The sequence below is a fragment of the Chaetodon trifascialis genome, chromosome 13 (assembly GCF_039877785.1).
Source record: "Chaetodon trifascialis isolate fChaTrf1 chromosome 13, fChaTrf1.hap1, whole genome shotgun sequence".
NCBI classification, from domain to species: domain Eukaryota; kingdom Metazoa; phylum Chordata; class Actinopteri; order Chaetodontiformes; family Chaetodontidae; genus Chaetodon; species Chaetodon trifascialis.
The window spans coordinates 7655650-7682240 of NC_092068.1; the positions used below are offsets into that span (position 1 = coordinate 7655650).

The 26591-nt window shown below is 41.8% G+C and overlaps 2 protein-coding genes across 4 annotated transcripts; one reads left to right on the forward strand and one right to left on the reverse strand.

Moving 5' to 3' along the window:
- The first annotated feature begins 960 nt into the window (after positions 1–960).
- On the forward strand, positions 961–19817 carry blnk (B cell linker). Of its 3 annotated transcripts, XM_070977849.1 has the most exons (25): positions 1096–1284; positions 1568–1630; positions 6865–6920; positions 8358–8404; positions 10894–10959; positions 11514–11560; positions 12651–12679; positions 12760–12877; positions 13187–13290; positions 13455–13527; positions 13638–13721; positions 15815–15840; positions 15931–15959; positions 16086–16142; positions 16296–16323; positions 16435–16486; positions 16649–16709; positions 16806–16833; positions 16999–17029; positions 17396–17471; positions 17619–17647; positions 17789–17844; positions 17949–18032; positions 18121–18276; positions 19491–19817. In XM_070977849.1, exons 3-25 carry the CDS (start codon positions 6873–6875, stop codon positions 19605–19607), a joined length of 1446 nt encoding a protein of 481 aa, XP_070833950.1. In that variant the 5' UTR covers positions 1096–1284; positions 1568–1630; positions 6865–6872; the 3' UTR covers positions 19608–19817. The 3 variants fall into 3 exon arrangements, with proteins under 3 accessions (XP_070833949.1, XP_070833950.1, XP_070833951.1); XM_070977848.1 differs by lacking the exon at positions 6865–6920 and having other exon boundaries at positions 961–1284; XM_070977850.1 differs by lacking the exons at positions 1096–1284; positions 1568–1630; positions 6865–6920; positions 8358–8404 and adding an exon at positions 10377–10505.
- Positions 19800–25680, reverse strand: LOC139341351 (uncharacterized). Its single transcript, XM_070977847.1, has 3 exons — positions 25398–25680; positions 22237–24474; positions 19800–22080 (listed from the first exon to the last, which is right to left on the reverse strand). Exons 2-3 carry the CDS (start codon positions 24458–24460, stop codon positions 21416–21418), a joined length of 2889 nt encoding a protein of 962 aa, XP_070833948.1. The 5' UTR covers positions 24461–24474; positions 25398–25680; the 3' UTR covers positions 19800–21415.
- Between the last annotated feature and the right edge of the window lie 911 nt (positions 25681–26591).

Here is a 26591-nt window from a genome sequence, read left to right on the forward strand (position 1 = left end):
ATTTAAACGGGTCTAGTTTTTTAGTAATTTTCTGTTTATTTACACTGCTGTCTATTTTAAAGGGGGTCTAGTTTGTGTTTTGTGGGGGCTGGTTTTCATTGGGAGATCGTTTGTGTTGTGTTTGTGCAAAAATGTTTCAGTAAATATATATTGTTGCCCTATTGACGTTGTCTGGGTCCAGTTAATTACAATGATTCATGTGTATTAGGTCTAAAGTGGGCTGGACAGTTTCTGTGTAAGTTCTATATTGACTAATATCAGGTCACTTAAAACAGGTAAACCTTCCGGGTAACAACCTTCATGTAAAACAAACCCAAAATTACTCCTCAGGTCGCTTACAGCATTTTAGCCATACTGTAGAGCCATGGGGTGCTACAGATATTACCCAAAATGTTTCACTATTCCTTTAATATCCATCACAAATTAGATGTTTTTCATATTTGTCAGCCCCTTCTAAGCCTGAGACATCCAGTCTGACTGATCAGTTCTCATATTTTGAATGACCAGTAAATTGGCAGAAGGGCTTTGTTATCTCCAACACTAAATGGCTCAGTGTGATAAGATGGGAAAAAATTAATGTGAAGTCTTCTATCATATTTTTGGATCTCTTTCACCTGACATGCCTGATCACTGTCATATTCCTTGTATCAGAGATACTAGTCAACAAATAAACACCCCATTTCCTGTTATGATGAAAACTTCCAAAAGTTGAACGAACACACTCTCTGCACATGGCTCTCATTAAAGGTAGTGCAGCAGTCCTTTCACAAAATACTGCAGTTGCACCTTAAGTAAAATTATCCCTTGAAAAAAAAGAAAACTAAATGTAGAATAAATTACACGCTCTCTTTACTGTAAATGAAGTGGAACCAAGCTAAGATGGGAAAATCAAGCAATCCGTCTATTAGGACACTTTTGTTTCTTAAGGCTTTTATATAGAATGACTTTGAGGAAGTCCCTGCTTCCCTTTTGTGGATGTCTTACTGCAATCTCGGGGACAAGTTTAGATTTTTTTGAAAATACCATGGATTGCCACATTACTTATGGATGAAGGAGACGGAGAATATATGTTGGTTTTAATGAGGTGACCTCCCTGTGTGTACTTCTCCCTGCTGAAGCTGGCTGGCCTGCTGGAGCTGCGGTGCGTGACGGGTCAGTCTATTACTGTACCTCCAAAAGCACACTCCAGCTCAGAGGTTCCCTGTTGAGAAAAAAATGAACCTGCCGTCCAGAGAGGAGTGTGAGGGGTGGGACCAGGCACAGGTAGCCATCTTCATGTGCAAGGTGAGTACTAGAAAAATAGAGAAAGTAGACATAAAATAAGGCACTAGCAGAGGATCAGTGGAGGCTAATGTTGACCTATTTCCTCATCATTTAAAAGTTCATTCTGGCTTAGGGGGGTGTGTAGACTGTGTGCAATCTATTTCTCTGTAGACATATTGTGCATATAAAGCTCAGGCAGGGGTTAGAATAAACAGGACGGGGAGACAAGCATTATGGAATTAAATTCAGTTAATCTGTGTGGTACATTCAGGAAACTAAATCAATATGTGTTTACTGCCCTCAGAACAAAATGCAGGAATGTGCTGCCACTGTGAACAGACTGGGAATTAATGGACAGAGGCTCTTGGTGAGTTAAAGCCTCACATTTTCCATCTTTCACCTGAATTTTGCAGAAAATACTGGCTCTGGCCCGCTCACAGCTCTATAATCTACTAATCGGTTCAGCATCATATCAGGGTAGTGTTGTGTTCAGTTTGTTATTCTAATTACATCAAAATGGACAAATCCTCCCTAGCAATTATTATTCTGATTATGGTATTAAAAACAGCAGAATAATTACATTTCCTTGAGCTATTTGTGCAGCTGTAACGCTGTTAACGTCCAGTTTATAATGCTAAACGTTTCCACTCTTTTGTAAAGTCAAATGTGATTGCTGGAGGGTTTTTTCTTGTTCAGATATAGCTGAATCCTAAACCTTTTAAAATTATATTCCTGAATAAATTGAAGAATAAAGTTTTACTATGAATCTTGAGTTGTACTGCGGCACTGCAATTGTCCAAAGTTGAAAAACAGAGGAGAGTTTACAGGATATGAAACATGGAAACTCACTTGCATGTATTACTTCCCACACTCTTCTGCTGTGTAACCAGTAGTCCTCCTAGTGTGGAAGTGTGTAAATCAGCTGCAACTTCTGCTTTGAAATCGCTCTCATTGCTTTATCTCAATCAGCCACATTGTGTGTTCTGTCTCTGAGGGCCTCCCAGTGTTTCTGGGTAGCACGCTGACACAACGGATGCAGGTGAAACTGCCTGTGTGTCAGTTTGGGAGAGAGTAAGAACTGTGAAATGAGACTTAGAGCCAATAAAGCTGTGATCCCTACTTATTTAAGTGAGTATCAATAAATCTGCTTCAGTCATCAAGGGGGTGGGGTGTTTAAGAGGATTTTGTGCAATGAAATAACTGAAGCATGGGTTTATAACTTCCTAATATTATTTTGCGGATCCTAATAATACCTCCTGTGCATTAGCATGCCTCTACGAGCATTTATTTATATGCGTCTTGGTAGTGGCCACTTAAAAACACTTGCTGACAAATGAGAGTAACAATCTGCTCTTCTATTCATTATTCACTGACCCTGAACTGACTCCATTTAGGTAGGATATTGCATCATGGAAATATTTCCCCTATATTTGACCGGCATATCTCCCTTAAAATATGCTCACTGTGGATTTTTATCAGTCAAAATGATTAATGTTTCATAGCTTGAGGCTTTGATGTGAAAGATAACCAGTGCAGATCTGAAAAATACATATACATACAGTATGTGTATTGATTGATAAATCCCGTAGCTACAGCTCCAGCCGGCGCACCTGGGATCTATTAAGGTCAGGTAAACCATGCAGTATTGAACAAGAATATTTCACCATGGCTGCACCGCTGGCTTCACACACCGTCAATTTAACCAGCTTCAAGGCTGCAGAGTCTGGCAAACATTCACAGTTGTAGACTATCAGTTCAAATTCGCACTTAGTTGTGTGCACAGTTGTTTGCTGTATTTGACTTGAAAGTGGCGTGGCTTTATAATTATATCATTCTGAGGGTCTACCATTTTTGTCCAGACTGGAACATTTCAACAGCTCTTTGATGGATTGCTGTGAAATTTTGCACAGATGTCAGTGGTCCCCAGGCGGTGAAGCTTACACACCTACCTCTGACTTCTCATTTAGTGTCACCAGCAGGTTGAGAGTTTTAGGTCTTAAGTGTCATACTGTACTTCACTATCGTCTGTATGGACTACCACAACTTCCGCAAATGTCGTGACTATTCTGATCTCTTAACTTTTCCCCTAGCGCAAGCCAAAATTAATATTTTCCCAATACTTTGGTTTAGCATGTTAGCATGCCCGTGGCAGCATTTAGCTCAAAGCACCACTGGGCCTTATTTAGGCAGCGCATGTCTAATGAAGGACATGCCATGGTAGTTAATGGGGTGTTATAGTGATTAAGAAGGTGAAGGTAAATTTAACAACAGTTAGTTAGAAGCTCAGTGGCTCAGTGTTGTTAAACTGGGGGACGGCCCCCTGACTCATGTGGTGACCAAACAAACTAAAGTGCTCTTTTGCCAACAAGGCTATCTTGCTAACCTGAATCTTTGGTTTATTTCAGTCTAATTCAACTTTTATTAGTCTGATTGGTCTGATTGACCAAGTGAATTTCCTGCTGGGGGAGGGGGGTTGAATTTTTTTTCTTCTGAGGAGAGGCATGACAGAAGAATCTTTAGAACCACTGAGTTAGCTGATGGATGACGCCTTCCTCCTCAGTGTACAGCAATGAGAGAGCTTTCTGTCTATATAAAGAGTGATTTGTCTCTTTCTCCTTGTGTGTCCTTGTGCATTTTTCTTACCACACACTGCACTTCATGTTAGACAGAACAAATCTGCAAACATCTGTACTTTGGAGGCATTTGTCAGCTTTGAGGAGCGTTTAATCTTGGATGTTCTGTTGATGAAGTCAGTTCCAGTAGGTGGCAGTCTTCAGTTAGGAGTGTTGTATCTTATTGTATCTATCCAGTTCCTCTTCTATTTTTGACAAAGCTGCATGTTGCATCTGGCAGTGAAATGCCACTTCCCGTTGAAAGGGGATTTCACAACAGCAACTGTAACCTTTGATGTTTTAGTGTCGGTTCGATATCACAGTTACGTTAGAAATTTGAGTGAAACAAAACAAATTTTTAATTATCTGCTCATTTGCATGTTTCGTTTTACTTCAAGAATCCTTCAACTCAAAAATGTCTTTGGTTACCTTGAAGAGTTGAAGACATCTATGTGCAAGCATGATTTTGTCACTTCACAACTACTTTGTAATGCAATCATGCAGTGAGGAACTTGCAGCATGTGGAAACCTCCAGAGCACGTACACTGAGAGTGAAGCAGCAGACATCTTGCAACTGAGCTTTTTTTTTTTTTTTTAGAAAGATCATATCAAATAAAATCTAATTTAAATGACAATATTTCTGTCTTAAAACATGTCTGGAAGGGAATTTTTAAATTCATAATACGTCTCTGCACCAGTACTATTAGGACACATTACCGAGAATTTATTAAGCGTGCATGATCCTAAGATTTATCTCTTAGCCGGAAATGTAGCAGAAAGGGGAAAATAATTGTTTATGTTAAGTTCTGCTTGACTCATCAGTAACTCAGCATGTGTCTAAGGCCGGACAGGGTCCGTACTCTGAACTCTGAATGTCATTAAGGGAATGTGCTGAGCATTGCCTTTGGCTTACTTTGCAAATTCATATGATGTTTATACAGGATGTGGTGCAAAGGTCATAAGATCCTCAAATAAGTAAGCAGCGCAGATCTAAAATACTGTAATAAGACAACATCGGGCTTTGCCTCGAACGCACCTTCTTCACTTAACACCTACTACATCTCTTCATCATAGTGGTAAGAATGAGCGGTTCTGTCTGAGTGACGGGTGGCTGTACACTACAGCGTGGATGAGAATGACAGCCAGTCAGCACATCGTAGATAAAGGTAATCTCCATCTTTTTGATGCCATGTTCACTCACACAGGTAGACGGGTTAAAAGAGATACATAGCAGATCAAATGAGCTGTCAGCTTCTATCTTTGTGACGCTGCCTGTGTGTGGCTGTTGTGTGAGGGAGGCACTTTCAACTGTGTGTGATGACATCAACACTACAAACAAAGGCCACTCAAAGTAAAGGACAGCCTATGTATTCATATTTTCAATATATATCACTTTGTTGTTGGTATCAAACATTAAGAGTGAAATACAAATGGCATGTGCTTAACAAAGCTTTGTAAATATATATATAGGCTGTAGTTAAAAGAGAGAGCAAACATAATTCTGAACAGAGATTAGGTGCTGATGAAGTCCAACTCTTGCCTCACACCGTCTCATTTGAATTTTGACACAGTCCCCTCGTCATGGATAATAACGATACAGAGCAAAGTATTAGTTTCTTAAATGAGAAAACACCTTGAACCACAGTTAGCTTGTTCCACTGGTGATTTTGGAACATTTCGTGGGGATTTGTGAACATGTGGAAAGTGTCTCACCTAATGACAGTCATGGGACCTTGCACAGCTGCTGGGAAAGAACCACAGGTACTTTTTTGCACATGTAGCTGCAAAGCATTTCTCTCTGTCCTGAAATGAAACTCCTTTCAAAGGAATGCATAAACAAATGCTCCATGTGTCAAACCCTCTTCTCCTCTTGCTGTTTGCCACTCTAACAGGACAGACATCCACACATGGACAGAAATAAAAAGTGTTCATCCATGTGCCTGTTTTGGGTAGAATTCAGCTTTCAAAGAACTCTTGCTAAATTCTGTGTGCTTGCCGGGTTATGTGCTTTAAACTTTGGCAGCTGTAACCAGAGCTTTTGGAGTGTTTGTGCCTTTGGCCATCTTCATCTTTGCAGACATGTCCTACAGCAAAGACCTCTTTGAACCTCAAGAAGATAAATCTAGCATAGTGGTCCACCACTTTAGTCCAGACTGAAATATATGGACAATCACTGGATTGATTGACATGAAATTGCACAAAGAATGACTTTGGTGTGATCCTAATTTTTCATCCAGTGCCAGCAGTAGATGAAATTTAGATAATGCTTTATTGATCCTTCACAGGAGAAATTCACATCATTTAATTTAATAGATTTGTAATTTGTCCGAAACTTTGGCTTTGAAATATAAGCAAAACTAGTTGCAGTAGCCTTAGCTGTAATTTGTGCCAAGTGCTAATTAAAAAATGTTGACTTGTTGAGACATTAAACTAAGGTGGTGAACCTGGTACCCATTATACCTGTGAAGGAACAGCACGTGAGCATTGTTAGAACATGTTAGCATTTAGATTGAAGCAGCCAGCTTCACTGGAGACTTGTAGTCTTGCTAATACTCCCACCAGATGGTGCCAGTGTCAGAAATTCTAATGTTCTACATATGGTGGTTTTGAAGGAAATAGAAAACTGATATCTATTGTACCAGTAAAACAATTATACAAAAAAATCTTCAGCTCAAAAACACTGGAACATGGAGACAGTAGCTTTAGTTCGCGAATGCTAACTGTGCTGAACATGAGTTCTAAAAATGTAGAAAATGAAGATGTGATTGAGTGCTGTTTTTAGTGAGAGGTCATGGTCTATTGTACAATGGAGAGGCTGTAGCTTGTTGAGCTGTTGTGTCTCATTTGAACAAGCACAGACACTCCTATAAATAATTCAATGTGGGAGCAGTGCCCGGGAGTATCCACTGGGGCGGACTATTTGATATTTTATTCTGTGTCAAAAGGCTAAGTCTGATTTTATACGATACCTTTTTTTTCCTCCTGTAAGCCAGTGGGATGATCAAGTGCGTCTGTATGAGGCCAAGCTTCAGCACTTTGAAGGAGGTAAAGCCTTTCATATTAAGTGATCTTATTGTCTGATTTACAAATGTTTAAATCACCAGCTCTGCTTTAGGCGTACTATGGGCTTGTTCCTAAAGCTAATACATCCCTTTGTTGCACCAGGGTTCCCATATTCACACACACTCAGGTAATGTGAGGTGTGTTGTCAAGCCCCTCCCTATGGAGTATCTCAGAAATCATAAACAGCTTTGATAAACTGTTTTCAGCTTAATAGTACATCATAACACTTTCACAGACCACTCTGCTGATAAAGGGCCATCAATACATTATTCATATCTGAATTAACCAGCCATACTAGACTCATACCTCACACATTAACCTCTTATCACAAGCCTCTCGTGTTTGTTCATTTGACACGTCTTCTAAACTTAAACGCACAGCACCCGAACTTTCACAAACATTTGTTGTCATGGATCTTCATTACATTATAACAAATATAAAAGAGAGAAGAGACAGAGCACGGAACGACCTGGAGCAATGAATTATGAATGAAGAGGGAAATACATAATTTAGCTGGATTTGTTGCATATTTTATGGTAATCATTTCCTTTCATTTACGAATCCCAATTGCCTCACTGCAAAGCAGACATTAGATGCAGCCAAAAATGACAGTGCAGTGGGCAGCCAGATCAACTTTTTCAAATGTCTGACCATTGCTGTAATTGTGTAAGACGGCGGTGGTGTGTGGTTACAATAACAGTGTTGTGTGCGTAGAGGAGGGAACTCTTGACTTGAGGGTCACCAGTGTTAATTCACAAAAAAAAGGGAAACTAGTATATCTTATCTTTGCTTTATGTTTTATCTTTACTGGCTTCATCAGTTCTGTGTCCTTCATGATGCCAGCCCATGAACCACCGGTGTGTTTGGAAATCACTGTTGATTACACTGCAGCAGTAATTGTGTTCTACACACTACATCATTAAAATTATTCAATTTTAATCACCCATCCCTCAGCATGATACTATATTTGAGCTCTCAAAGGTAGCTTCTCCATGGAGTTCAGCATATGAACAGCAATACTGACAGTTCCAGGTGTTATTATGCATTTATGTGCTGTTTGTAACCATCTCTGCCCCAGCCATCGCATGTGTTTGTGCTAAGACAGCAATATCACTTCTTCTTTGGTGTAGCTTAGAAATAACATGAGGGTTACATGAGAGAAACAAAATGCTCTGTTGAAGTGGCCCTTAGTGAGATGCTGCCATCTCCTGTTAGCTGAGAGGTGATGCATGACTCTACATGGATTTGTGCTGCAGCCCTTGTGCAATGACTGCTCAAAAGCATGTGTTAAGTGAAGGTGGCGTACTCACAGTATCATCTCTGCTATTAGGAATCAGTCATTTGTGACCTCTGTAGTGTCTAAGTGTTCCTTAACTTGTCGCCATGTGTTCACAGTTGATTTCTCTGATGCTTTCACAGAACCTGTCTGACAGTGAATTGAGCAAGTTTAGTCTCATCCACCAGCCGTAAGTAACACTTTTATACCGCTGTCATCACATACCTCAACCTTACCCTCCTTTCGTGCCACCCCACATCCCTCCTCCCGTTCTTTGCTGTTCTGATCTCCTTTTCAACTGCATGAGAGTAATTTCAGAACACTGATGTTAATCATAAAGAATAGCATCCTCCCTTTCCTCTTCTTCCCCTTTTTTAGTAGTATAATGCTTGATAAAATCTAAAAAGCTCCATACTTAGACAAAAAAGAAAGAAGAAAAAAAGAGGATGCCTCAAAAGTAAAATTACAATGTGTTTAATATGAGTGTGTGTGTGTGTGTGTGTGTGTGTGTGTGTGTGTGTGTGTGTGTGTGTGTGTGTGTGTGTGTGTGTGTGTGTGTGTGTGTGTGTGTGTGTGTGTGTGTGTGTGTGTGTGTGCGCGCGCGCGCGTGGCTGCACCTGCATATTTGTCTGCATGTGTTTGTTCTTGTTTGTGAGTTATGTTCCTGTTCATGTATCCCCATGTGTGTGTGTGTGTGTGTGTGTGTGTGTGTGTGTGTGTATGTGTGTGTGTCACATAAATAAATGTCATACAATATTGAAGCGAAATCAGTCGGGCAAACTGAAACTGAATTTGCAATGTGAGTGTACCCATTTTAATTTCTACTTTTTATTTAATATTTGTAAATTATAGATTTGTAATAATTAAAAATTGCACAAATATGAAATGAAAAATCACATTTACATCTTTGTGTTTGAAAATGCATCATTACTGCTAAAAGCTAACTGAAAATTAAATCTTTATGGACAAAAAAATATTGAATTTCTTTCTTACATTTATGATTAAAGAAGTGTTAAATCATTACAAAACTGAATGGCAAACTCCCAATTTAACATACATTTTTAAGATAACCTATTCTCTGCCAATGCAAAAATTCTGTTTTCTTCAGTTTTTTTTGTTTTGTTTTGTTTTGTTTTTTGTTTTTTTTGTTTTTGTTTTTTTGGCACTAATGGTGCTAAAGTGTTGCAAGTGAAAATTGAACATCAGTTTGGGTGTACACCCTGCACGGATATGTTAAAGTTCATTTCAGTGTGGTATTGGTAGCCCTGGCCTTCCATACTTGACCTTTGAGTTCCTGTTTTTATGTGGTCAACTGTCTACCTGAAAGTGGCATGTTATTGCTGCAACATGGACAAGACCCACTGGTCTTCATAGAGAGTCAAACTGTCTAAAATGTAGACAAAAAAAATTGAACAAAAAACTTGTGATAATCACATACAGTAGGTCAGTGATTATACACAGTAAGAGATTTTCTTCTGTCTCACATAGCCAGGAATAAAACAGACTTTCTGCCACTCCTTCACACAGTCGGTGACAGAGCGCGAATGTCCAGCACAGCTCCATGTAGAGAACTGGAAAACACTTAGTGAGGTGGCAGGAGTTTCCCATGAGCATATAAGTACTTTCGCATTCATTTCAAAACTGATCAGATCTTCACTAAAGGCTTTTTTTCTCATCATGAATCATACACAGTTGGCTCCTTCAAATCCCAAATTCTATCTAAATTGTTTTAATTGTTGACTTCCAGCCTTGCAGGAACACACTCATTTTTATTTGCCCTTAAAAATACAGAAGGCACTTAGGATTACAACACGGTGCTTTCCATGACGCACCATGGATGACCTTACACACAGACCTGTTTTAAAGCTGACATGGTGGAGCTTAGGAAAAACTGCTCCAGCATGCCTCTCGCTTGAAGGCCTCCTCCAGCGACCTCATTCAGGTGATCTACTGTCAGCAGCAGTTAAAATGGCAGTGTGGAAATGGAATGGAAATGTAACGCAAGAGGTTTGTTGAAAATGTGTTGACTGAAATGTGTTTTTTGGGTACGTGTGTGAGAGACGGGGAGTGGAAAAGAGAAGTGATTTTTCTTGCAGCGGCTGGCTAGAATGAATTCCCTCCCCTCTGTGACAAAGACGAGACGTTTGCCAAACAGAGCGTTCATTTACATTTCTGACAACAGTCTGCCAGCACGGACTTAATGCACGAGGCCCAAAAATGTAAACTCTTGGACCAAACATGAATATGGATACGTTAGGTAAACTCGCTGCTCCTGCTACAGCAAAAATTCGGTAAGAACTTCATTTTCATTTGACATTTTGCTTCTTCGTCGTTGCTCCTTCCTCAGGGGGCCCGAGGAGCAAGACTTTCATTGCCAATGACTCCTTCAGTGTGATTGTTGTACACATGACAAATGAAGAACTTGAACTTGAAGCGGATGTTGACACAATATCACTATTTGCAAATACTTGAAACCTCAATTTCTTACATGTTTGCTGTATAGTGTCAGTAAAGGCATCGTACAAGGCTCATTTATTTACCATTGTGGTACACGGGGTTCTTCTAGAAAGTGTGTTGTCGTCCCTTTATGTTAATATGTTTATGTTAATGTTGTAAGCATTTATTTTTATTGTTAGTTTAGTTCAGCTCATAATACTGCAAACTTCATGCGTTCTCCAGGCAGCTTCAGAAGATCGTTCAAGACATCAAGAAAAATGACGGCAGCTTACTGAATAAACTGAGAAGGTCAGTCGCGAGAATTTCAACATCTTGACTGCACTTTTTGACTCGTGCTAATGTTATAGATGAAAAACGCAGTAGAACTATATCAGTCTAAAGTGATATGTATCATTAAGTAGGAGTCTCTGGTGAATATATGCATCAGTGGAGAAGGTCAATTCCTCTTTCGCAACTGTTGGAATAAGAGAGATACCCACAAACCCAAAATAACTTCAACAGATGGCTGTTCTCTCACTTTCCTTTCCTGAATTGAGACGTCTTCAGGCACATAAGGATAAATATCACAATGACTGGCGTTACAGAAGCCATTTATTCTCATACTGTCTGGTAAATATGCACATCAGTCTGCTCGCTGTGCTCATGTAAATACAGACCTTTCACAGATTTACAGCACAGGTGTCTTGCAGCAAAACAAAGTATTATTAGTCAAACAATTCCACTTGTGATTCAAATCTCAATTCCTATGTTGTATTAATAGTAAGGGGATGTGTTCACACTGTAAAACCACTGTTAAGTCATTGATTGCCCGCTGTTGATGTCAGTATCTCTCTGTATGGCAGACTGAAAAGCAAACCACTTCCAAAAGTACCTGCGAGAGATTACAGAGGTAAGAATGGACTCATTATCAGTAGATGCCACTGCGACAGGTGGTTGTTCAGTTATTTCAGTGTATTATACTGAAAACACAGGTGTTTGATGCACAGATGTGCAGTTACTCTGTTTTATTGCAATACTCAAATGCCAGTATGTACACTGAAGGAATTACTGGTCACTGGAATCGTTTTTAGGGTAGGGTTAGGATGTAATTCAAATCTGAGTAATTCACAGTTCGTTCAGCGAGTCTGAGTTACCAAAATCAGGTGGGTATCTTCCAACGTTATAGTCTCTCTCTACATTTTACAGTGTAAGTTACGAAGACGCTCATTTGATTTGTCTAAATCAGACTGGTGACACCTCGTTAACTTCAGATCAACTCTGGAATGTATTTTTGAGCAAGAACAGTGGATTTTGTCCCCCATCACTTCCACTGGACTTGTATTACTGCTGCAAGGGAATCTTTTTAACATCCACTTCAGCCTCCTTTACAGTAGATGATGAAGATGCACCTCCCAGTCCCTGGTAGCCAGCAGCCATCCCTTTCCAGCTTGACTAGCTTGTTTGTTAGTGATAGCTTGTGCCACATTCATGTACAAAGGCACATCACAAAGAACTGACATGACGCATTTCTCATTTATGTCACGCATGCATACCTGCATATCAGTTATGTGCACCCCTGCCTGCAACTCTGTGAGTGTACATATGAGTCAGAGGAGAGACCAGAGGAGTTCGGGTTTTTATCACTCAGTCTAACTGCAACTTAGCAGCACATATATAACAAGTATAATCATTTTTCTATGTCACAGTATTATATTTTACCAATGTGGGTGATAATACTCAGCATATTCACAGTGTAAAGTCTGTCACTGTGGTTGGGGAGTCTGCCCATTTCTCTTGTGTTATCCAAACCGAACAAGATGAAGTCTCTTGAATGATGACAAATCACTTTTACCCACATAAGCAAAACATACTTTAAGTACAATAGTAAAATCAGTTGGGTAATAGACATCACTTCACCTCTTTCCAGATGTTGTTGTGAGCACCACACCCGTCTGGGGCCTTCTTTGTAATGAAAACCCTTTCGATGTCTGTGTTCACAGATGATGACCAACTGTCTGAACCTGATTACGTAAGTTGTGAAAAATGTGAACTGAGAGTGATTTCAGCTGTTTTTGATTTGTGGAAATATTGCAAGTACATTGTTCCCAGGATAATGACATGTATGAGGATCCACGTGAGGACCAGGATGACAGCTACGAGCCGCCTCCTAGCCACAGAGTCTTCACCACAACTCCCTCTGCTTCCTTCCCAAGGGGGGAGTATCTTGGTCAGTGCAGTCATTTCACATGAAGAACTATATATATCTGCACCTACACTCAAAACCTTATTTTTCACCATAAATGGCTGAGTGTTGATTTTTATGGTAACATCATTCGCTCTCCTGATGATGAAATTGAAGATTCACCTGAGCTTTGATTCACACAGTTTCTATATGTTCATAGCTTCTCCTTTGCTGTGATCACTCTCTTCGTGCTGAAGTTGCATTGGTTCATTAGACACTGTTGAGCCAAGGCCACAAAATGATGCTTCATGCAAATACTGATGTGCTCTCTCTGTTTCTGCTTCTCCTTTCAAGACAACTGCCGTAACCGACCCCACCGGCCACCCAGGAAGCCCCTCCGCCCAAGCAAAGCCTCCAAACAACTCCCACCTGAACCCAGCCCCGTGGAGAGCGATGAGGTAAGGAAACTTATAAATAGTGTACTGCAGGCCTGCGTGGTGCTGACACTTGGTCTTGGTTCATTTCATCATGTCCTGTGTGTTTCCAGACACCTTCCAATGAATGTGGACAGCTGACATAACCACTTTTTCACAATACATATGTTGTCTGTGCTGTTTTGTAGGAAGACTACATCAATCCAGACGGCAGTAACGATGATGACAACTATGTAGAGCCTGCAGAGAACCCATCTCCCAGTAAGATACATGTCAAATTACAGAGGACAAAGACGGCAGTATGGATACCAGCACTGCAAGGACTACTACTGTGAAAATCTAATAATAATAATCTGCATGCCTCTCCTTAGATCCTGTGATGCATGGTCGGAACAGAGCAGGGAGGGACCTGCCCATGTTGCCTACACCTTCACCAGAGTGTCCACCCAGTCCTGGTAGGTTCTGAACAACATTTATCATGCTGTACCTCAAGTTCACAAGGAGTCAGCCTCTAAAATTATGGCTCTAAGAAGCTGTACCCATCACAACTCTGGTGCAGTCAAACCCTGTGCTAAACACGCCATCTGAAACTGTTCATGATGAACCCACTTCCTGTTTGATTAGATTTAATTAGTTCTCAATTTGTCGCTGTCCACTGTACCATGTTGAAAGATAAGATGAAATTCATTATTTGAAAAACTAAATGCATTGTCAGTTAGTTTAAAACCAGTCCGTTTTTCTAAAAAGTTTGTCAGTGTCGATATATTTTACAGTCTGTCACAAATAAAACCATCTACAGCCCTACTAGAAAGGGCAAAACACAGATGAGAACAAATCAGTTAAAACAGCAGGGAGGTTTGCAATCATGATTTTAAGCTGTTTATGGGTCAGTGGAGTATTGATTTTCAGTGTGTGTTGAAGGTCGTTCAAGAGTAAGAATTTGATCAATAAAAGAAAAGGCTGACTTTCCAAATTCAGAACATGCTCGGGGTCATTTGAGTGAGTTTGACTGGTCCAATCCAGCGTCACTGAGATGCAAGGTGGTTGCTTTCAAACAAGGCCTTTATAAATAAACAAATACCATTGTTTGCCATGGCTCTCTGCCAGAGAAGTCCAACCCACCTTAACATACAGGATACAACGATGCATACCATAATTATCATCAGTAAGAAATCAGAGGGCAGAATGATAGAGCGTGTGAAGGAGTTTCACGGTGAGGTTCCTATAAATTACATCCCCCTGATCCCCATGACCTCCCTCAATCCTCTTTCTACTAACCACAGGGAATTCTGTTTCTGTAAAAGAAGCCAATTGTTTTGCTGCAGTTTGCTGATCAGTATATTATCAACATATCTAGCTCTAGTAAACAGAATGAATTTTGCTTTACTTGCATTAAAAATCAGTTTAAGATTAATAAAAACATCCTGTAGAGAGATAAACGAATGTTGGAGGTTCTCAATGGTGAGCTGTACTGGATCAGCAATGGGTTACACAGTGGTGTCATGAGCATAAAGATGGACTTGACAGCAATTCAATGAAGAGACAATGTCATTAATATAAATGTTGAGGAGGACAGAACCCAAACATGAACCTTGCAGAATACCTTGCATTGAGGGAAAGAACTCAGACTGGACGAGTTCATACACTGACGTCTAACAGACAAATAATTTTGAAACACAATACTGAGAGAGTGGAGTTATTACTTTGTCAGTGGGGTCTATGGACCCTGACCAAATTTAATGTGTTAGGCCCTGACCAAACCCTCAGTGTAAGAAATTCACCATGTTAGCATGGTGACAGAACTTAGCATTGTTACAGAGAAACCTGATTTAACAGATAGCTTTGCAGACACACCATAACACAGAGTACTGGACAAATTAAACTTCTGACCTGATGAAGGCGCTGCATGAAAAGTTAAAGAATTACCGAAGTTAGTGTGAGTCATCCTGAGGGGGTTATGAATGCATGCACAGAATTTCACATTTCATATTCCCTCAAAATCACAAACGTCAACCTCATGCAGGCGATAGCGGAAAAGTCATCAAAGTCATGTGGATCATGGAGGAAGAATAAATGTCAGGACAGGTTTTCATTCAACCCATCAAGCAGAACTAGAGATATTTCACTGGCTGAGGGATCATTTTTAGGATTTATCCTCTCAGGAGCATGAATGCCTGTATATAATCTCAGTCTGTTGAAACTTAATTGGATGGCAGTACGTCAATAGCTGTTGAGATATCTCAGTCAGGACCAAAGTGGTGGACTGACCAACATTAGAGGCTGCTGTGTGGCTAAACAGGGAAAAAAGGAGGCCTCCATTGTGTTTGCAGTATTGAATGAAGATCTGATAGAGCAATGCATGGGAAGTCTTTGTAAATGCACTACAATGGGAGACAGTCTAAAGCAGTTAGTAGAAACACAAAGAAATCCCCGAGGGCAGGGACTGTTCTAAACTGAAGACACTGTAATGAAGATAATGCAATCCAGCACTGGAACGAGGCTCATGTGGGCTCACGTGTGCCTCATTTTGTCTTTGGTTATTTTTCAGATGTTTATGAGGTTCCGGACCAAAAGGTAGGCTCATGTAACAGTAGTTTCAAGTATTTTTTAAGGTACATTGATATGTGGAGTTCATTGTGGTTTCTTTTTATGGCCTCTTTACAGGAGAGCTCATTATCTCTTCCAGCAAGCAGGTCAGTTTCAGATTGTCTTGACTTTGCCTTATTCATGTAATTATACAGACATACAATATACAGTGTTTTAGAAAGGACAACTGACTGCAGCATGAGACAAATCATGTCCTTGCATTTACCTTGCAGGCCGTGTCCAATCCCCACAACACAGTCCCATTCCTTACCGCCGAAACCCAGCCCCAGGTAGGACTGACATCACTGCCAACGTGTCATTTAGAGGCCTGAATGATTCATCATTATTTGCAAGTGCAGTTCTGTCCGTTAAGAATTAATGCATTGCTTTCCAATCACAACATAATTTTCATTATTTCATTTCATTTCATTTTTCTTCCTCAGACTGAATATGTCAAGATCTCCTATGACTGTAAGTGATGATGAATGTGCAAGACGTCATTTGAAAGAGGTGTTTTGCAGAGATGTAATGTTCGCTGCACAGTCAGGAGGACACTGACATGTTGGTTTTGTGATTTTCCAGGTCCAGGAGCCCACAGACGACGATGAATATGAAGTTTGTGATCAAGATAATAGTGAGTATTAGAACCATTGCTGCGCCATCTAGCGGATGGCCAGCGGAAGGAGGAAAACATGTTCCACTACAGTAAATGAACATAGTAGTAACACGTGACTATTTGCCCAAGCTAACAACAGTCATAATAACTGGTGGATCATTGCATTGTGTGCTCCTCAAGGTACCAGTGAGAAACCCACAGAGGGTCCTCCTATACTCCGACCCAAACCTTTGCCCAGAGAGTAAGCATCACCTCAATCATTTTATACACTGTAACCTGTTTAAGCTTTAAGAAGGGAATAACTGACTGTCTGATCCTGTTTTTGTTGTTTTCTCAGGAGGTCACCAAAGCCACCTTTAAAGCCGGTAGGAACATCAAAGATGCTCTGAATATTTTGTCCTTATTACACATGAAATCATCATGACTTTACTGTGTTTCGCTTTATCGTGTGATCAGCTGATGTTTGTCCACATTACAGCATGTGCCTTATCTTATGATTCTGAAAATCATGAAATGTGACTCTTTTGCAGAGGCCAGATCTGAAACCGAGGGAATTTGAAAGTAAGTGTTTACTGCCTCTGAAATGTTGCCTCCACTTTTCATTTCCTCACGGGGTTGTCTGTGAATGAATTGTCCACGTGAAGGCAATGACGTGGCTCAGTGTCCTGTGATGATCTAATTACATGCATGTGCTGCACACACATAAGAGTAACTATTGATGCACACAGTGATGATGAGGAGGATTAATTTGAAACACAAGTCATTACAGGTTTCCTGGTTTCTGTTCTAGTCAAAAGGAATGCAGCAGGTTAAAGATGTGCAATTGAAAAACCTATTTACATATTCATTTTGTGGATTTGTTGTCAATTTCTACTTACTACTTAGCAGCAAACGCAGTCTGATTACCATATGTCTGGATTTATACAGGCCGAATGCTGCCTGTGATGCACACTGAGCAGACGCCTCCACCAAAAGCTTTTTCACTGGACTTGAAGCGGCCAAAGTAAGAAACAACATACGGCTTTATGCTATGCATTTATACTGAGCACACGCATTTTTAATGCTTTGCAAATGAAGGAAAATTGCCTTTAATCGCAGCTTTGTGCTGTGTATTTACTGTGGTCGGCTCTGTCTGTGGTCTCTCCTGCAGAATTCCTCTTCCGCAGTTTACCTCCCTCAGTAAGTACAGCTCCTGCACGTGTCCCACAGCAGATCAACACCCGCATAACTTTTTACTGCAACATGAAGCTCATGAACAAGATGCCTCTACATTATCGAACAAATCAGCATTATTGTGATGTTTGTGTCTGTGATGTGCAGAAGCAGCTGACAGAGGGAGCTTCTTTACTGAAAATGGGTCATCAGACCAAGATAAGGTGCGCTCCTATGTTATATTGTAAAGATGAACGATTAACATAAACTATATTCATACAGTATATCCACAGTGAAATCACTCTGTTCTCCATTTGCTTTCCTTCAGGACGCAGACGTCTATCATAAATCCTGGTATGCCAGCGCATGTGACCGCAAGACTGCTGACGACGTCTTGGTCCGCTCAAACAAAGTGAGAGCGCAGTCATCCAAATGAGCAGCATGTGGATTATATCCCATAACCCCCTGCTGGCTTTGACTGTGAGTGCTGTGTGTTTCAGGACGGGGCGTTTCTGGTGAGGAAGAGCTCCGGTCACGATGCACAGCAGCCCTACACATTAGTGGTGTTTTATAAAGGCAGAGTGTACAACATCCCAATCCGCTTCATACCTGCAACTCAGCAGTACGCTCTGGGAAGAGAGAAGAAAGGGGAGGAGGTACAGTGGAGGACTTTCCATTTTCTCTTAAAACTGTGTTTGACTGGAAGTATGTCTGACATATACTTTTAAAAGTGTACTTCTAAATACATGTCATTAAGTTCTTACTTGGTAATTCTCCAATACTCCAATAATTCTCCAAAAAGTGGTATTTCAAAGTACTTATAAAAAGTGTACTATTCTAAGTATGTTATAAATTGTACTTAAGTGTGCCTCACTAAATTACAAACACTTACTATTAAAGTGTACTGAAAAATATACTTATTCTCAAGTACTTATACACTATGAGCATGCTAAATTAAAGTGTGCTTTATTTTCACTTCATTTTAAGTATATTGAAGTATACAGTACACTTAGTTTGTAAAAGGTTGTGCCAATTTAGCAACTTCTTACACTTTAACTACTCTGAAGGATTACTCAAGTGGTACTGTGTGAGTACATTTAAGTATATTTGAAGGATGACAAAAATAGTACAAAGTGTACTTAGTACATTCTTCAAAAAGTAGTAGTTTTTTTACCTGGGAGCTCGACCATAGGACATCAAAAGTCATACTGTACACGTACATTTTACAGTGTTATCACCCCTTCAGGCAGGCTGACGGTGGTTTTACTGCATGTTTGATCATCTATAATCCTGTCGTCACCTGCATCACACACTGACTGGCTAACACCCTGTTCACAGCAGGAGAAGCACAGGTGTTACTGATTACATTAACGATGGCTCTGCTCTATTTAAGCGTCCCAGTAAGTTATGACAGGGTGACTGTGGCTGCACACTTATGAATCATGGGCACTGTGTCATCACTCAAAGTTTTACAGTTGCACAGCGGTAATTTTCACATCTATGAAATAAGTGCAAGCATGACCAATACCAGGACTCTGAAGCTAAAGCAGCAAAAAGGAATTCATCACTCATTCTGTCATTTACAGCTGCGCATGTCAAAATGTCATGTCTGCAAAAGGCCAGGATCCAATTTGTTTCGGCGAGTTCATATCCGACGCGCTGCTGGAGTTGTTCGGGTGAACAGCACGCTAAGCCAACAATTCTATCTGTTCATTAGTGGATTTTGTGACTTCTTCTATTTTTAGGGAAAATTTTGCAGTTTTTGTGCCAAACACATTGAACAAAGGTAGCACATTGAATGTGGGAATACTGCAATCTGACTTCTCATTCTAACTTCATTCTTGTTTTTTGTTTTTTTCCCCGGTTTCAGTATTTCAGCAGCGTTTCCCACATCATCGAGAACCACCAGAGGAATCCTCTGGTGTTGATTGACAGCCAGAGTAACACCAAGGACGCCACCAGGCTGTGCTACCCTATGAAGCCGTAGAAGACCCTCACTGATGGCAAACAGTGGACTAATGCATTCCCACCCGCCCTTTACTGTCAGACTATTGTTTACAGAAGTCACTGTGTGATGCTTCTCTCCTTCACTTTAAACTCGACGTCCTGTCACTGGGATCGTGTGCTGCGCTCGGCTGCATAGCTGGCCATGCGGGGCTGAAGTAGCACTGACTCAGAAGACTTTTTAACTCATGTTTTATTAAGATGTTTTTTAATGCTCAGTCAGTAAACAGTGAATTAAAATGAAAGGGGGGACAGCGTCGCTGTAGTTGAAGGACACAGGCAGACAGTTTGTTTATGACAACAATACTTTGGGGAGCCAAAAAAAAAAAAACAAGGTTGTATATTTTGTTTTAATAAAAGTCATTTCTTTTGTTGCATAACTCAGCTCACATCTTCAGTTATCACACAACGCCACCGGGAACTGACAGCTGGTTCATTTATTTCGTGGTCAACATGTAATGCTATATACTCATGCACATTCGTTGCATAACAAAAACTCCTAGGCACTTGGTGAAAATTCTCAGGTAATATTTTACAGTACCTCCATCTGGACTATGTACAATTAGAAATCTCATATCTAAAATGAAAAAAGTAGATATACACAGTGACACTGAAGTGCAGGCTCCAGAAACAGGGATACATGCACAATATCAGTACACAGGACAGGTGCATCTGTCCAATGGTCCTTGACAAACACAAACACACACACACACACATATACACACACACACACAGGAGCCACTGTTCCCTTGCTGAGAATACTGAGGGATCACGGCTGCAGAGGGAAATGTTTAGCCGCAGTAGGACACTGGCTGAGATTGTCAAAGGCTTAGGCCTGCTAAGGTGAGGTAACGGGAAATATAAATCCTCCTTTCATAGTGCAATTAAAAGATAAGATTATCATTTCAAGTCAAAAGAGGAATCTCAATGGGAAAACCCACATGATCAAATCATTTAGGCCTCTTGAATCCAGATTTTAAAAAATGATTATTCCACTGTCAAACACAGGTTTACTCTTTTTTAAATTAACCATATCTTTAGGGATATCTGCCTCCACTAAATGAACGCATGAAAATAGACCTCTTCCAGATAATACTATCGTTGAACATAATTTGGAGTTCATACAAACATTTCACAAACAAACTGATTCTTCCAACGGCCCAAAAAACAAAAAGCATACAGAAAAGCATATAAAGGCTAAACCTAAAAGTCATAAATAAATGTTGAATAAAACAGCTTATTGTCCTTTTTTGTTAAACACACAGTTTTGGTATATCTGAGTAACTTGTGGGTCTCTGCATCCCATTCCAGAAACATAAATATGATAGCTACCACGCTACATAGCCTACCCGTACATAAACTGATTCATGAAGTTCAGATGGTATGGCAAATATACATATTACAGTGTTCTATAAAAGATTCCATACGACAGTGTACTTAAATCACCTTAAATAAAGCTATACCGCGTAGACAAAATACAAACTATACAAAGAACTGAATGATCGACGCCACGTCCTTGTGGCTTTACAAATCATATACAAAGAGTCTGTATCGAGCTACTCAAACTGGGAGAGAGACAACAGGTAAATGTTTCAGTTACCCTGAGAATGTGAACCCTCCAGGAAGTGTGATAATCGTGTGGTTCTCCTCAAAACCAACCAATCATAATTAAGACCTAAAACAGCTGGGGAGGCCGGCTATCACCGTTTCCATTCTTGTTATGTCGTATTGCAAAGTCAGCGGTTTTATCCAGACTGTTTTTTTTTGTTTTTCATCCAGTGTGTGAGACATTTAAGAGTTTTCACAGTTTGGCCTTTTCCACTCCATCAGATGTCGCTGCCGATGGGTCATCCACGACTCCTCGCAGGTGAAGACCCTGCCGCAAAACCAGCAGCGAAACTTCGTCTCGGCGTCCCTTCTGGGAGAGGCTCCGCCCACCACTTCGTACTTTTTCCTGCTCAACCTACGAAGTTTCAGTTTCAACATAAACCTCTCCTGCACAGAGTTTTTAGCATGCCCGGCAGAGGCAGATCGGGCTTCTGTCGGGTCCTTCGTCCTCTGGGCCTCACTGTTCGTGGCTGAGAGTGCGATCGCAGTTCTCCGTGACAGTATGACCTTCTGCACCTCTCCTCTGTACCTGTTGATGACCTCCATGATCCGGGCGACCTCCGGGATGTCGGCGTCTGGATGATTTAGCACCACAACGGGCTGGTCTCCCGCTGGACGTTTTACCAACTGCGATGGACTTATGGCGACTAACTTGAGGGTCCTCTCCAGGTTTTTTGGGACTGGCTGCCACTGATGCTCAGAGGCAGGGGAGGGCTCCTGATGGATGGCTTTCACTACAGGTAAGGTGGTGTTGCTGAGGAGATCTGTGCAGTCTGCAGGCACTCTCACCCCCTCAACAATCTGCTCTGAAGAGAGAGCGAGGCTTAAATCTTCAGAGTTTATGTTACCTGCAAGAGAAAAGGTGAAAATGCTTATTTCAGCAGGTTTGCTTCTGCTCCATTGTAAACATAAACTGAACATTCAAATGTATGTAGAAAAAATGCTGCGGCATGTTAAATACTCAACCATTATGCCTATGCAGCAACTATAATTTGCCATCTTACCCTGTGGTGTAATAAGAGGTTGGGAAACAGGGGAAGCCTCGGTGTAACTGCTGTGAGGAGTCACTCCGTCAGCAGCCGAATTCATCCCATTGTCGGACACATGGCGGTCCACGCCACCGCCTGATGTTTGGAGCTGTGCGTTCTCGAGGCACGCTTCTACTTCAGTCACCACCGCAGCTGACTGGGCCGTCCCAGCTGAAGCGCTCGGGTTAACTTCTGCTTCCAATAATGGCAGCGACTTCTCTGCATCATCTTGCATTTCTTCTTGCGTCGACCGCACGCCTTCGAGCGTGACAGGTGTGCTCCCGTCTGTATTCTTAGACCCCGCTGGCTCTGCAGAACAAGTGGGGGTTGGTTCTTCTCGTGGCTCTGAATGCGGAATGGAAGCGACGGCCTCAGAGGGGTCGTCCAGGTCAGTGTGGGAAGCTTTGGTCAATTTCTTCTGGTGGTCTTCTGTTAGCAGCGTGCTCTGGAGAATCGGCGCCATTTCCTCCAGTGTCGTATGAGGGCTCGGCAGTCCGTGACATTCATCCGCCGGACCACCTCCTGATAGAGAGCTTTGTGACACCCACTGCTTCTCCTTCACTGGATTCTTCTTCAACACTATCTTTAAGGCCACTCCTGCTGACCTCTTATCCGCATTTTTAGATCTGGCCTTTCTTTTTTGTCTCCTCTTTTTTGGTGCTACTTTATGGATGGTTGTCTGCTCTTCGCTCTCATTTGTCACCTTCAGCTCGCTGGAGATGTTAATCCCATCATCATGCATAGGCTCCTCATGGTGTTTACCATGTTCCTCGAGTTCCTGATCGGTTGTTACTTCCCGATTCTCTCGGTTTTCCTGCATTTGAGCGCACTCAGACGGCTCGTTCTGGGCTGGCGTCGAGACGTCGTTATTCAGTTTGGCTTCGGTCTGTGGGGCAAGTGTGTGATCACTCAGATTAGACTGACACGCATTTTGGTCGGCCGCACAACGAGCATCATCGGCAGCACTTTCTGGGAAAACACTTTCCTTATCCGACGATGTCATCATTTTCAGCTTTTTAGCGTATGTGGCGCCGTTCTGAGCGACAGTTATCTTGTTCTTGACCGTCAGGACAGTCAGATCCGACGTGTTCGACATGATGCCGTTCTCGGACTTCGGATGGAGATTCATATCTTGAGGGACATTTGACAGAACGGTTTTAAGAGCCTTGGTCCATTTCTGATCGCCGCTTTCCCCGGAAACAGATTTCATCAAAAACTGCTGCGTCTCCTCTAGTGTTGTTTGTGGATCTGGCAGATGGCAGTATTTGTCCAGGAACTCCCTGCCTGGCAGAGAAAGGCAGTCCTGAGTCAGCCAGCACATTTCCCTAACTGCACTTCTCGTTAATCTAGGTTTGATTTTCGGGATTGGGTCATTTGGTTTCATTGCTATGGAATGAACCTCCTTCTTCTTCTTCTTCCTCTGATTCCCATTGGGGCAAACGTGGACAGCTTTAATGTGCTTAGCAATCAACAGTTTCTGGGACGCCTCGTAACCACAGTGCTGACAACGCAAAGTCTGAGTGGTCGCTGTCGGGCCGAGCTTATTCGTGTACTTTGTGCGCGGCGGCAGATCATCGTTCGCTCCTTCCAGGCCCAAACTGTGTGCGAACGTGTGCTCTAAAAATACAATAACGTCGCCTGTGGAGAATTTCTGACACACTTCACATGAATATTTGCCATTGTGGCAGTGACACATAGTCAGGTGTGCACTGAATTCAGGCCATGTGCGCTGAACATTGTCATCACAAATGCTGCAACTAGAAAAAGTGTCCTTGTGGCTTAATAGATGAACCTGAAAGTAGGAGAACTCATGGGTGCTAAAAGTGCACACTCGACAGGAAAAGACTGGTGGGCTCCCTCTGTGTTTTTCCTCAAAGTGTCTCACTAAGTCTTTGGGAACATATTCCACATTGTCCCTACACTGAGAGCAAGTGAACCTGAGTGTATTTCCACCGTCATCTGTCCTCTGCGGACTCTGCTGTGCTTCCTGGGGGGGCTGCTTTGACGAAGGCCACACTGTGCTTTGCTCCCACTCCTCCGCTATCTTCTTTGGTCCTTGCTTATCTTCAGTCTGCATAGTTGGGGGCTGAACGGCAGTCTTCCTGAGGTGGAGCCGTTTGCACCAATCTCTATTCTTCTTGTTGACGCGCCGTTTATTGCCTCCCGAGGAGGCAACTGCGCTACTATCCACCGAATCCATGGTTTCACAGGTTCCTGAAAGTGAACAGAAACAACATCACAGCTTCAGCTTCAGGTCACATGCTATAAATTCAGGAGTGTTTTCTGACATGTGTGTGCTGTTGTTAGAAAAAGAAGCAGCTCGTGTGTGTGTGTGTGTGTGTGTGTGTGTGTGTGTGTGTGTGTGTGTGTGTGTGTGGGGGGGGACTGATGTTTCATAACGTTACAGAAAGTAACGTTACGTTGCATTCACGGTCCTGCTCTGCATGTGACTTCACAAAGTCCACCTGTTGCTGGCTGTGCTGCAGAAAGCCTCAGCACGGATATGGATTCATTGCATTCACATCAGGAGTACAACACGAACTTCAATCCGAACCACCCACCTGGTGCAGGAAACTGCGCTCACCTGCTCACACAGTAGTTCTGAACTTCACGCTTAAAACACGAAGAAAGGCGCTACGAAGGGATGTGCAACGAAAAACCTCCCCAAACTAACAAGTGCATCAATAAAAAGACTATATTAGCTTAAGGGAGCGCTTCTTAGTCGCATACTAATCGGTGAGTCCTGCTGCCATTGTGCACTTTGACTTGACCACAACAAAGTGATGAGCCTGCCTTTGTAGCGAGCAGCGACCGCCTCGGGAATTGCGAAGTTACGATAAAACTCTCCCACTGAGAAACAATCAGAGTCGATGTCCTTTCGTGTGCAAACACACGGTGCAGTTTAGCATGTGGGCTAACTGTTGAAACGCTTTCTGAAACGGCGTTTGGGTGATTTGAATTAACGCGACGCGACGAGAGCTTACAAAGACAAAACTTGAAGACTAAAAAACGTGGCTACAAAGTTACGCCAGAGCAGTTTTTAAACTCACGTCGACTGAAATGTGCAGATAAACCCAGCGGGTGCTGGAGGAGACTCTTAAAGCTCAAGTTGTGTGCGGAGTTGTCTCGGTTTTTACCTTTTCTTTTGTGGAGAGCTTGACAGCTCAGCGAGTGGCAGCCATGATGGTTTCATACGGGGATTACAGCCTGTGAGCTGCTTTAGCCTTTAGCCTGGTTCCTCCTGTCCCGGGCCTGCCGCTCCACACTGACACCGAGCTGCTTCATGCAAATGTCGCTCCTCGGGTTTTCATGGGGCGTTTAATTCATGTGGGGATAGTTCGCTTCTGTCGGCGTACTTGGCAAAAACAGCCCCGAAATGCTGTAAAAACATTTCGGGCGAGCGTTAATGAAGCACTTTCTCCAACCAAAGCACACTCAGCTGGTAGCTACACCCGTCAGCTGCGTTTGTTTGCACTGAAAACTGCACTCGGCTCCTGTGCAGGACACTGACGGTGCAGCATGGACGCGTGAAATAATTAGGCCGAAATGTTCATACGTGTCACTGACAACTCATTAAGCGCTTACACAACGTGTCCTTGTAAATAAAGGCTGCCGGGCACGCAGTTTGTAGGTCAGCTATGACATCTTTAGCTGCAACAGCCTGAAAATACACTGAAACGTTCAAGGACTTTGGTGGTCAAAGGCGTCTGTGCAGCAAAACTACTGAGATGAACTGCAGTGTGTGCATAATTTAAAGTTAGCAAAAGTTGACCAGTATCTCATCAGTGTTCTGTTTTTATTCTAATTTAAACAAGCAAACATTTTGATACTCAATTCATGACAATAAATGATATCAATTGCTATAATTATTCAACAAGCAAACAATAAGAGCATGATCTCACAGTAATCTGACGTCATGGAGGTCATCCATGACTCATTATTCTTTCTGTGTGGCAGCTGAGGGTCAGCTGGCTTGTGCTTCAGCGCAGTATGTGCCCTAGCATTAATGTAATGCCCATTATCTTTCAATGCACTCAGGGCTGTAGGTTACTTCTGACTGAAGCCGGGCATCATTTGTGTCTGGCCAGTAGTTCACAAACCACAATGGAGCTGCTCCTCACGGTTCAATAACAGCAGTGAAAATAGCCCACAGGGTCCAAGTTTGGTAAATATGGCCTACTTAAGAGCAACTGGATGACAGGCTGGAGATTAATTCACACCAGTGACCTTTGAATGATCTTGAATGGGATTCTTTAACATTAATGTGTAAAATATATATGCAGTATATTCACTTAACGGTTGTTTTAGAGCCATGGAGCAAGTCATTTTAA

Coding starts and splice junctions, on each gene's coding strand:
- blnk (XM_070977848.1), top strand. CDS start 1,216: ATGAACCTGCCGTCCAGAGAGGAGTGTGAGGGGTGGGACCAGGCACAG. Junction 1,285..1,567: donor TAGCCATCTTCATGTGCAAG/GTGAGTACTAGA, acceptor TACTGCCCTCAG/AACAAAATGCAGGAATGTGC. Junction 13,528..13,637: donor TGCAGAGAACCCATCTCCCA/GTAAGATACATG, acceptor GCCTCTCCTTAG/ATCCTGTGATGCATGGTCGG.
- LOC139341351 (XM_070977847.1), bottom strand. CDS start 24,460: ATGGATTCGGTGGATAGTAGCGCAGTTGCCTCCTCGGGAGGCAATAAA. Junction 22,081..22,236: donor ACCTCTTATTACACCACAGG/GTAAGATGGCAA, acceptor TTTCTCTTGCAG/GTAACATAAACTCTGAAGAT.